Consider the following 12447-nt stretch of genomic DNA (forward strand, 5'->3'; position numbering starts at 1 on the left):
TCTTTGTTTTGTATAAATTAGTAATAAGTTTCCCATGTTTGGTGTATAGTTTTATTAAAGAGTAATAAATAAAATAAATAAATAAATAAAAAATTTTATGGGACCAATTCGACACCATCCCGCATCGAACAAAAAAAGAATCACGTAAATCGGTTCAGAAACCTCGGAGTAATCGGTGTACATACATAAAAAAAAACATACCGGCCGAATTGATAATCTCCTCCTTTTTTTGAAGTCGTTTAAAAAATTAACTTTTGCCTTATAGTGGATAGTTTCCGAAATATCGGCGTAAGACTTTTCTACGCCTATTGCCATCGCAAATGCCATCAAAATGCCATCGCAAATGCCGGCCGCCGGCCGTGCCGCCGGCATTTGAGGTTCGAAGGTGGTTCGAGGTTCGAAGACCTACTGACCTATTGTTGCCCTACCTTGAGCCCGAGCAAATATGATTTTAAATATGTAATAAAAAAAATGATCTAAGTAGTAATTTTTAGGTTGAAGTGCCAATGAATTTTTTATTTGCTAATTGTAAATTGTATCAAATTTTTACTCAAAATTTAATTTTGAGTAAAATATATATTTTATATATAATTATATTATTCTTAGGAAATTGATCAAATTACTAATGAGCGGTCTTCTAGACATGTAAATAATAGAAAAAAAAAAAAAAAATGGCTGAAATATTGCTGAAATGACACGTCAGGTTGTTAAATTGTCACAAGTTCATGTTGTGTGGTGTCAGCTGAATCCAATGTATGTATGAAAGAAAATAATGTAAATGTACATTATTAATAATGGGAGGACAAAAATTTGAATATGATGAAAGCGGCTCGACATTCTTCTATTTTGTTTTATCGTTTCTTGCATTAATATTGATTCCAGCGACATTTTACTACTGGCCAAGAAAGCGAAAAGAAGGTAAAGTTTTATAAAATATTGAGTATTTCTAAGTAAATATTGTATTCCTAAATGTATACTATTTTAAAATCAATAAATTTATGTACATATCATACGTGATTTCATTCATTTTTGAGAATCACTACATGGTACAAGTACAGTTATGTTTCAATTACTGTACTTGTACCATGTAGTGATTCATAATTTAAACTAAACGTAAATTTGAATGTTATATTGGTTTTTTTTTCAGATCCAGTCAAATTAGCAGAACAATGTCAATGTCCGGGTTGTTTAAAGAAAAGAATAATTATAGAACAATCACAACCTTATAAAAATGTTAAAAATTTCTTTGTAATGTTAGCCATAGTGTCCGGATGGGTGCTATTAGGATTTTTAGCAGTTAAAGTATCACAGTTTGATTATGAAATGTCCAATTTTGATCCATATGACATCTTGGGTTTACCACCTGGTGCAACTCAAGCAGAAATTAAGAAGTCATATCGTAAGCAGTCACTTATCCTGCATCCTGATAAGGAGACTGGTGATGAGAAAGCTTTTATGAGACTAACAAAGGCTTATCAAGTAAGTATTAAGGATTCAAATGACTGTTATTTTAATATTGACTTGAAATATAAATTTATTATTGAGGAAATCAATTATTTACACTGATAAAATTTGCATTAATGTTCATGTATGAAATTTGCATTGAGATTTACCAACAATAATGCAGTATTTATTTTTAAAAATATAAAATGTGTAAGTATGAATAATTTCAGGCTCTAACAGATGATGAGGCTAGGAGAAACTGGGAGAAGTATGGTAATCCAGATGGGCCGGGGGCAATGAGTTTTGGTATTGCTTTGCCGAGTTGGATTGTGGAGAAGGAGAACAGTGTGTGGGTGCTGGGGCTTTACGCTCTTGTGTTCATGGTGGCCTTACCAACAGCTGTAAGTTTCAAACCAATTTTTGTTTCTTTTATAATTTTACCTTTTTACTGTATTACTCTTATTCTTTTATTGTCTTGTAATACTTATTCAATTGTAAAATTTTACAGTTGTACCATAAATACTTGTACTTTTAAATGAATGCAGTTTTGTAATTTTCTAATTTACATACTTAAATACAATTTTCTTAATTATAATTATTCAAAGCAACAAAAATGTATTTAGATATTAAACTAAAAGTAAAGTTTTTTTTAAATCATTGATTTAAAGCAGAATGACATTTTATATTTATTTTATTTGTCTTGATCATTAATCATATTATTCAGACAAGGAAAATGACTCGGCAACATTACTTCTACAGGCTTGATACTACCATAATCAAAACAAATCTAAAGTTTAATCAATATATTTTTTTTTGAATATTTGTTTAATGTTTATTAGTAATGATTATGAAAACTATTTTATAATACTTTATTATTTTTATTAATATTAATTATCTATAATAATATAATATTTTGTTTTAGGTTGGTACTTGGTGGTATCGGTCTATTAGATATTCAGGAGAGCAAGTTTTACTTGATACAACTCAAATGTATTTTTATTTCTGTCATAAAACACCATCTATGCCGCTCAAAAGGGCTCTTATGATTCTTGCTGCTTCTTGTGAGTTTGACCGTAGACATAATTCTGAAATTATTGAGAGGAGTACAGATAATGAAGAAGTGCCTGCTGTAAGTATTTCAAAATTCTGCCTGTAATTCATGTTTTAGTATAGGCTTTTATTCTTAGATGCATTTTAGTTTCTATAAATTGAAACACTTAAGTATAAAATATATATCTGTAGTGATCAATGAAGTTGATACCTACTATTAAAGGTGAATATTTTAATAGTCATAATTGCTTATTACAAATCATGTTTTGCTTTAAAATATGGTTTAGTCTAGTAAAAATGTAGTTATAAAATTTTTCGAAAAAAAAAAAAAAATTGCATGGATCTGATTTTCGTAACTGAAAATTATTAAAAAATTTAATTTATAACTTATCCAATGTACATTGTAGCTGCTACGAGACCTGCCAAATTTAGGAGAAAAAAATAAAGAACAACCGTTGTGCCGGCCCTACAGTGTGAAAGCTCGTGCGTTACTACATGCGCATTTGTCACGAATGAAGCTTCCTGAGGAGACGCTGGAAGCTGACCGACGGTATATTGTGTCTAGATGTCCCGATCTCATTGTGGAGATGGTCAATTGTGTTAATCAACTTATTGCATTAGCATACGCTAGAAGAAGTGAGTATAATTGATTATAAATAATTGATGTGATGTATGTGTAATAATAATATTTGAAATTCAGATTTATATAAAATATTTCAACTAATATTTTTATTGTCTGCTCTTTTTAGTCCCTCGCCTACCAACAATTGAAACAATCGAAAATTGTATGAAAATGTCCCCAACAATAGTGCAGGGTCTTTGGGAGTACAAATCACCTCTATTACAATTACCGTACATCACCGAAGATCACTTAAAGTATTTCACAAACAGAAAGAAGCATATAAAGTCTCTGTTACAACTCGCACAATTGCCAGGTGAAGAGAGAAGACAGGTGCTACGGTTTTTAAATGATAAACAATATGATGATGTCATGAAAGTCTTAGGAAATATGCCTTATATTCATTTCCAAGTAAACACTGAAGGTAAGTTATTGAATAAATTATAATAAAATTTCATATTGTTACTGTAAAACATTTGTTTAAATAAAAAATAAAAATTAAGTATACAAATAATATTTATTCATTATTGCAGTAATTGATGATGAAAATTCAACGGTTGTAACAGCAGGAGCTATTGTAACAGTAACTGTACTCCTACAAAGAACTAATATGAAAGAACTTTTCGGAGATACTACTATAAAAGAGAAGAATAATATAAAGTAAGTCTACATATTTTATACTCAATAATAGGAGAAAGTAGCAATCTAATACCATACCATGAATATTTTTAATTTATGTACCTTACATAATATATAATCATTTTACATTACTAAATGAAATACTAATTTCAACAACTAGGGACGAGGAAGACGGCGCGGGCGCGGGTGAAAACGGCGAGAATGACAAGAACGATAAGAACGATAAGACCGAAAAGAATGAAAAGAACGACAAGAAGGACGCGGCCCCCAAACGGCCGGTGTGGATGAAACAAGGCAAGAAGCCGGTTAAAAAAACAAAAAAACCGGTTGCTAAGCAACAGGTGAAAGCGGCGCCTGCCGCCCCTGTGCCGCCCTCCCCACCGCCAGCCGATGTAAAGAAGAAGGAACCAAAGAAAAAGGATGAGGATGGTATGTATGAGTTGATAAATATTTTACAGTTTTTGTTGGTCATTAGGATACGCTATTAAGTATTTACGTTGCGACACATATAAGAGTAGAACCTTTGTATTTTATTCGTAATTGATAATATTTTATTGTTTAATATGAAGATATAGAATTGAAAGCATTAATTTATATGTTAATCTATTATTTTCAAATTTAAGTTATTTAATTTATTGCATAGTTTCGACGAGTATTTTATCCTGCCTTCCCTGTATAATCGTGTAGTCAATAGCGTTACACAATTATGCGTTTTAAGGTCACTTCCAAAAGAAATTTAATGAAATAAACGTTCATACCTTCATTGTATTAAGTGTACAATGAAGGTATGAACGTTTATTCACACACTATTGATAAAAAAATACTTTCGATCTCATCTCACAACTGAAAACCCAAATAAAATTTTAACTTGATTACATTGAACACAATGAAAACGCCTACAATCTTACACAGGCGAAGAATCCGAAGCGGGCAGCTCCGACGAGTCGGGCACGCACAGCGACGCGTCGGACAACGAGTCGCGCGACAAGTCGTCCGCGGTGGACGACGACGACGACCAGTGGGAGAAGTTCCAGAAGCGCCTGCAGAAGCGCGAGCGGCTCGAGGGCAGGTCCAAGAGCTCGCACCCCGTGCACTGCCCGTACTTCCCGTTGGTAAGTGTTAAAATTGGAAACTAGATTTAATATTTGACGTAGTTTGTGCTAAATTTCATTGAAAGACGAAAAGTTTCGCATAAAATTTTTTATTTGAATTAAAATTATTGAATAAATAAGAAGAAAAAGTAATTAATAAGTAAAGTAAGTAATACTCAAATTTTAACATTCAGAACATCAGCATTTTGGTGAAACGAAATTATACAATTTTCCTTAGAAGTGATAAACGCGGCTAAATAAGTTTTCACTTAAAAACAATCCCACCAAAAACATAAATGTAAAAATTGTAGCTGAGTTCAATCGTTGACTTAATTTGCCAAAAAAAGAAATGAGATCTAAATGTGTGCCAAGTTCTGCAGACAGTCCAGACATTTATTTACAAAGATGTATTACTTAAGTTCTTAGGTTGACTGAAAACTCTACTAATTTGAATAATATAATTATTTTCATAAAGCAAACAACTAATGACCTATTGAACCCCATAATTTGATTTGACTTAATTTGCCAAAAAAAGAAATGAGATCTAAATGTGTGCCAAGTTCTGCAGACAGTCCAGACATTTATTTACAAAGATGTATTACTTAAGTTCTTAGGTTGACTGAAAACTCTACTAATTTGAATAATATAATTATTTTCATAAAGCAAACAACTAATGACCTATTGAACCCCATAATTTGATGAGGCTAGTTTTACATATTGTTTATATTTTGTGAGGTTCTAAAAACTAGCCTCATCAAATAAGTCAGTCAGTCTTAAAAATTGCGATTTTTGGATATTAATATCTACGCAACTGTTTAATCTGTATTTATGAAATTTAAGGTTCTTGTTTATCTTGAGGTCCTCTTGATATGTACCAAATTTGGTTTATTTAACTTAAATAGTTTTTGAGTTATAAGGGGGTGAAAAGTGGCTCGAAATGGTTCGTGTAAATATACACACGGCTGCTGCTCGCCAGTTCTCTTCGCTTGAACTCGGCTTGACACGCTGCCGCGTGTCTAGATAATGATTTTTATCGTATACCTATATTTTAAAATGGATGTAAAATATTCCCTTATTGTAAAAAATAAGAAATATCTAAAATAATCTAATCTAAAACGCGTACGGTGTAGGAGAAGCAAGAGTTCTGGTGGTGCTACATCTGCGACCGCAAGTCGCACACGCTGCTCACCGCGCCGGCGCACGTGACTGCGCTCGTCGACTCGCACGAGCTGCAGCTGCGCTTCACGGCGCCGCGCTGGCCCGGCCTCTACACGCTCGCGTGCTGCCTCCGTTCTGGTATTAGCTTTATGATTTTCGTACATTAAAATGATTTTGCAGATAATTCGTCGTTTGGTTACAGTTTCGGTATTCGAAGAAAGAAAGAGTAGAAGATATTTAGTTTAGATAATTCAATATTGTGTGAAACAGTTAAATAAGAAAAAAAAATCCCATACAATTTCGGTTTATACCTTTTGTTACTTGTACCTACAAGCCAGAAAGATATTAAATTTTTTTTATCAACCATTACTGAATTCATATCCTAGAAATTAGAAACTATTATGTAAAAAAGTCACTTATTTCCTTTTTCGCCCGATTCGTACAGCTTCTATATTAAACCCAAAGCACCCTAGTCCCTAAGTCAACTTTAAAATATCAATAAAATTGTTCACATAAAAAAAAATACGTGTGGCACTCGGGGACTGCCGCGGTAAGGCTATTGCATGCTATGCCTTCAAGCCACACCTCCGCCCGTCGGAGTGGGGAGCGTGAGGTTTTTCGTTACGGAATTTCTGGATTCGGTCCCCGCGCTCAAGGCCCGCGATAGAAGCTATGCAATAGCTTAACACGAATTATAATAATCCCCCTCCCGCCAGATTCATACATCGGTATGGACCAGCAGCAGGACATGAAGCTGGACGTGAAGGAGGCGGCCGCAGTGCCCGCTGAGCACCCGCAGTGGGACCTTAGCGACTCCGACACGGATAACAACGACCAGGTAGGACACTGGCCATTTTTACACTTTTTTTAAAAGTAAAAAACTTTTTTTAGCTGTGTCCATTTTTGAAAAAAGAATCTTGTCGATTGCGTCATCGATATGCGCGCCATGCTAGTGACGTGTTGCGTTTAGCAATTTTTATAGTCCTTTCCACCTAAGATGATTTCTGTGACACATCGATTTTTGACACGTGTAGAGATGTCTTTATTAAAATCGTATCAATTTTTTCCGATAATCGATAATATTTTATATGGAAATTAAATCGATTTGAATAAAGTACCAAAATTAGTTTTTTCGGCATTTCGCCAACAATTAACTAAGGAAACTTAGCAAACAACAGCAACAAAGAGTCAACAATAACAATTAGTAACAATAACAGAATACCACGTAATGTATCAATATAAAAATTAAAAATGCAACTTGTATACAAGGCTGACGCACTCGTACAGACGATTGACTCGATTGACAAACGATCACGAGATGGGCGCCGATTATATGATTTTCCAACTCTATGATTTTTCAACGATCCATTTCATGTACACGAATAGCGTAGGTATTATTTTTTTGTGTTATTTTATTTTATTTTTCATTATATTAAACTAAACAATACTGTTTTTGATTTATAAGCTTAAGATGTTTCATTTTTATATTTTTGGTAATAATGCCGCCATAAAATAAAAATATTAAGCACTAAAATTATTTTGGCGTTTTAAACATAAAATACGTAATTTGGAACACGATGAAGTGTCACAGGAATCATCATAGGTGAAAAGGACTATAGCAGCCACTGTTTTTATTGCTTTATGTTTTTTACTTGATAAAATCGTTGTGAGTATTTTGTAATATATTAAATTTCTTAAAAATAATATGCATATGTATGTATGTGTTACACAGAGAAAGTTTTAATAATTACAGCTTTCTTTCTAATTTACTGCGTAAGATAACTCATTAGATGGACCTTCTACGAAGTACTAAAAAACAAAAAAATATGAGTTAAGTATTGCCAGCATATTAAGTTGCTAAAATTGTAATTTTTATTTTCGTCTCATTTTATTGAAGGAGGTACATAATATATGTAATTTGTATACAAAACGTCGGATGCGAACATCGCGCATTCGATTTGTTATATTTATTTGTTTACGGAAATGACCCAAATAACTGGACTTCGTAAAGCAAATAAATTTTAAAATTAGTTACATATCTAACTCCATTTAATTAAGAAAAGAATTTAAATTGTTTTGTTATGCTAAATGGGTGGAATAATTTTAATAAAATTGTTGAAAGCTTTAGAAGTCTCATCTCCATTCATATTTAATATTATTGTGTCAATAATGTGATACCTTTACATAAATAAGAAATTCTGAGACTTTGTGGTAACATATTATTCAACGCGTTTCTTATTGCGACTTAATGGTCTTATTCAAAACAAGTATTCCGCTATTTTGTAATCGAATAATTATCGTCATAAACAAATGACAAAACTCGATTTTTCGTAATTAGTGAGTCACGAGGACCTCAATCCAAGCGCAACGCGAGCGCTTTTATGTGTCAGTACCGTGTTTTAATTGAAATTCGTTTATTTTTTTTTAATTTCATTTATATAATTTATAACGACCTCCTTGGTCTTACACCTTAAGCTCTTGGGTTATACAAGAGAAAAACTTATTCATAACGTATAAAAGCAACATTTAAAACCCCTGCAGGAAGAAGTACATATTTTGATTATTTATACCTAAATATGTATAGGGATTCCCAATAAGAACAATTTTACAAGTAGAATCATTACTTTCCAACAATATTCCAAGAACTTAATTACAGTTAAGTTGTGAAATTGTCACACATGTATAATATCTAATATTCTAATATCTAATATCTAATATATATTATAAAGGCGAAAGTTTGTATGGATGTATGGATGTATGGATGTTTGTTACTCTTTCACGTAAAAACTACTGAACCGATTACAATGAAATTTAGCACACATATAGAGGGTAACTTGGATTAACACATAGGATAGTTTTTATCCCGGAAATCCCACGGGAACGGGGACTATGCGGGTTTTCCTTTGCAAACGCGGGCGAAGCCGCGGGCGGAAATCTAGTGTATAATATTATGACTACAATGTTTTTCTGGAAATATCGAATATTAGTATATCTTTTTATGGACAAAATCTTATAAAATATTACCAGGTCAATTTGATCAGTTAACAAATATTATCTTAAAAAGTTTATATAAGTATTTAGCGGGATTCGGAAGGAAAAATGTGTTCCGTTTCTGTGTTTACTAAAACAGTAAGGGTCTAAATATATCAATATCCGCATCGGCTAACGGTAGCGCGGAAACTAATTTCTCTTGTTTTCTTATTGTCTTCGAGTTGCGGACTGCGGTAGACGACAATGGCATTTAAAATTCAACTGCATACTTAATCAAACATTTTAGCATATTTGTTTAACTTAATGGGTATTTTCTGTTCAACAGGGAGGCAACGAGAGTGAATTCACAACAGATGACGAGGTCGAGGAAGAGTAAATTAAATATTAAGTTATTTTTATAGAGTTTTTAATGAGGTGTACACGGCATTTATTGTTGTATGGTTTGAGAGCGAATGAATATAGTATCTTTTATATTCAAACATTGTTTTATTATCCTTACTTAGTAACGTGTTGGGCTTTAATGGTTTTAAAAGGTACCATATGGATGTTTACAACGGTGCTAATGGTGGAGCTTAGTGACGGGGTCGCTGTCCATTTCGATAACACTTAGGGTCAACTCACACCAAAAGAGCGTCGAAGCGCGGCGAAGCGGAGCGCAGTTTCCGTGTCATATGAATTTTAACTTTATTTTCATTACTATAATACTCATTATCGCATGAGAAGCTCGAACGAGTCGCGCGGATGCCCGCGGCGCCGCTGGAATTCCGTGGAATTCCAGCGGACGGACCGTGCGACTGCGCGAGAAGTCGCGGGAATTCCAGAGAATGCTCGAGCATTCGCGAGCGGCCGCTGGCAATATCCCGCCCCTCGCGCCCGCTCCCCGCACGCGTCTGTGCGCGCGAGCATTCGAACTGCGCAAAGAGCGACCCGTGAATTCATCGCGGGAAGGCGCGCGGATTCCCGCGACTGCTCGAGAAGTCGCTGGAATGCTCGAGAAGTCGCGGGCCTCCGCTTCTCCGCGCTTCGCCGCTCTTTTGGTGTGAGTTGACCCTTAGGGTCAACTCACACCAAAAGAGCGTCGAAGCGCGGCGAAGCGGAGCGCAGTTTCCGTGTCATATGAATTTTAACTTTATTTTCATTACTATAATACTCATTATCGCATGAGAAGCTCGAACGAGTCGCGCGGATGCCCGCGGCGCCGCTGGAATTCCGTGGAATTCCAGCGGACGGACCGTGCGACTGCGCGAGAAGTCGCGGGAATTCCAGAGAATGCTCGAGCATTCGCGAGCGGCCGCTGGCAATATCCCGCCCCTCGCGCCCGCTCCCCGCACGCGTCTGTGCGCGCGAGCATTCGAACTGCGCAAAGAGCGACCCGTGAATTCATCGCGGGAAGGCGCGCGGATTCCCGCGACTGCTCGAGAAGTCGCTGGAATGCTCGAGAAGTCGCGGGCCTCCGCTACTCCGCGCTTCGTCGCGCTGCGCTGCGCTTCGCCGCTCTTTTGGTGTGAGTTGACCCTTAGAGTGCTGTTCGAAACGTGCAAGAAATTGCAATTGCAGTAAAACTTACTCTTCATAAAGGTATGATAGATAATATGTAAGGACATACCTTTTAGACTAAATATATGAATTAACCATATTTTGAGATGAGATTTAAATTACTTACACGATTAAATTTAACTAAGGGAAACATTCCACTTAATTAACAATTAATCATTATTTCAAAACAATAAAGTGCATTATGATTTTATAGAATTGTGATATCCTTGCAGTAAATATTCTTAAGATCACTATACATATTAGATTTTGAAAGACTAAAGCAATGCAAATCCCTATCGACGTCGACCAAGAGGTGATGACCGATGGTCTAATGTGTCAAGTATACTGTAGTGTCGAATGAGTTGTTCTATTGAAGAACAACAAAGGGTCGGGTTGGGGTGTACTGTGTGGTGGAGGGCCGCAGCGAGGGTATCGTCCTCGCTGGCGGCGCGGCGCGCGGTGGCGCGGCGGTGTGGTGGCGGTGTGGTGGCGGCGGAGGGCGCGGGGCGCTCGCTCGCCGGCCAGCGCTGCCGTGCACTCGCGCGCCGAATCTCACAACAGACCCACGACCGAACGACCGACACTCACGCCCGGTGTCGTATTACGCTCTAAATATATCTCGCGAGCGCGATCGCCTATTTGGAAACCGTCGCGCGCCGTGTTTTGAACCAGTGATTGACAGTGCCGAGTGAAGAATTTTCCGATCGACGTAGTATTCGCCGCCGACGTGAGTATCCTCGAGATGTACCTTGCGATGAAGATGCCCGCGAATATTGTATTACCGCATCGCGGTTTTAAAATAAACAGCTGTTTCTCGGAATCGATAGCGTTGGTAACGTGCTAAATTGGGACCCCGTTGCGGAAAAAATGAGAAATATGAGATCATGTTTTGTTTCATTTTTTTCAGGGTTCGCAAATTTTTTACCTATTAAAAAATACTTAATTAGACATTCGGAGTTATGGGTTTTCCTTTATTTATACTTACACAAAACCAGTGACTAACGTTTACAAACATAATGAATAAAATATTAAATCTCATTAAAATTACAGCTAATAAAACAATAATTTAGCAACATGATAAATAGCAAAACGGAAATATTTACAGTAGGGCAAATGTGATAAGATTCTGACAAACTAGAACTGGTCCCTAAACCAGGAATATTGCATAAGCGCTTATTGGTCCGAAAGTCGTGGGCAGTGAGTCAATTGTATGGTTTACTGATTTACGATAAAATTTGTGTTGGCACCTAGGTACAATGTGAATCTAATTGGCAATTATGAAACAGGAGCAGACAAGACTTATTAAATTACAAAACTCACACTTGCCTAGGTATTCACAGTCCACAGAATAAATAATAATATTTATTACCCAGATAATTATTAATTATGTGCAAAAGGTCATCCTATCAAATAGGTAATACATACTTATTTACAAATACATATCTGTGATAGACATAATCACGTACGTTTACCTATCCAATTGCTACATTATTGTACAACCCTTTTCTACGAGGACGTGACAATATATTTTATTCATTTTATAGGTAGTTACTTATTTAATTTAAAATTTCAATTATGTAGGTAACTTATTAAAATCCTAGTCATTTTGTTACAAAATCGAAACATTCAGATTATGATAATGGATACCTAGGTATTAATCAAATGTATTTAAAAATGTGTGTGATATTAAAATCAACCAATGCAAGTTATGGATTATTCTGTTCATGAAAATATTATGGAATTGGATTCGCCGTGTCTTTAATATTAATATAATGCTTATACTACATCTTAACTTATAGTCTATGTAAAGTTGGCGGTTTTCACGGTTTGAATATAGCCTGTAGTTACGATTGGTGATATCCCAACGTTGACTATGGGTTGCTGCGCGATGAATCGAACCACGGACTGATAGCGGGCCGG

General features: G+C 35.6%; 2 protein-coding genes across 7 annotated transcripts in view; both read left to right on the forward strand.

Moving 5' to 3' along the window:
• Positions 1–704: 704 nt before the first annotated feature.
• LOC123692533 (translocation protein SEC63 homolog) lies at positions 705–9470 on the forward strand. Its single transcript, XM_045637291.1, has 12 exons — positions 705–918; positions 1148–1479; positions 1674–1844; positions 2366–2572; positions 2901–3129; positions 3243–3536; positions 3646–3772; positions 3912–4180; positions 4664–4863; positions 5973–6138; positions 6717–6838; positions 9317–9470. The coding sequence occupies exons 1-12, from the start codon at positions 795–797 to the stop codon at positions 9365–9367; spliced, it is 2292 nt and encodes a 763-aa protein (XP_045493247.1). The 5' UTR covers positions 705–794; the 3' UTR covers positions 9368–9470.
• A 1575-nt stretch (positions 9471–11045) lies between these two features.
• LOC123692884 (PDZ and LIM domain protein Zasp) overlaps positions 11046–12447 on the forward strand; it is a 36334-nt gene continuing 34932 nt past the window's right edge. For 2 of the 6 annotated variants that reach the window (XM_045637723.1, XM_045637722.1), the window contains exon 1: positions 11046–11254. The gene's annotated coding sequence lies outside the window, so the exon portion shown is untranslated. The remainder of the gene's footprint in view (positions 11255–12447) is intronic. The other 4 variants (XM_045637724.1, XM_045637725.1, XM_045637726.1 and 1 more) reach the window with 4 other exon arrangements.

This window comes from Colias croceus, chromosome 6 (assembly GCF_905220415.1).
Source record: "Colias croceus chromosome 6, ilColCroc2.1".
Taxonomy (NCBI): Eukaryota; Metazoa; Arthropoda; class Insecta; order Lepidoptera; family Pieridae; genus Colias; species Colias croceus.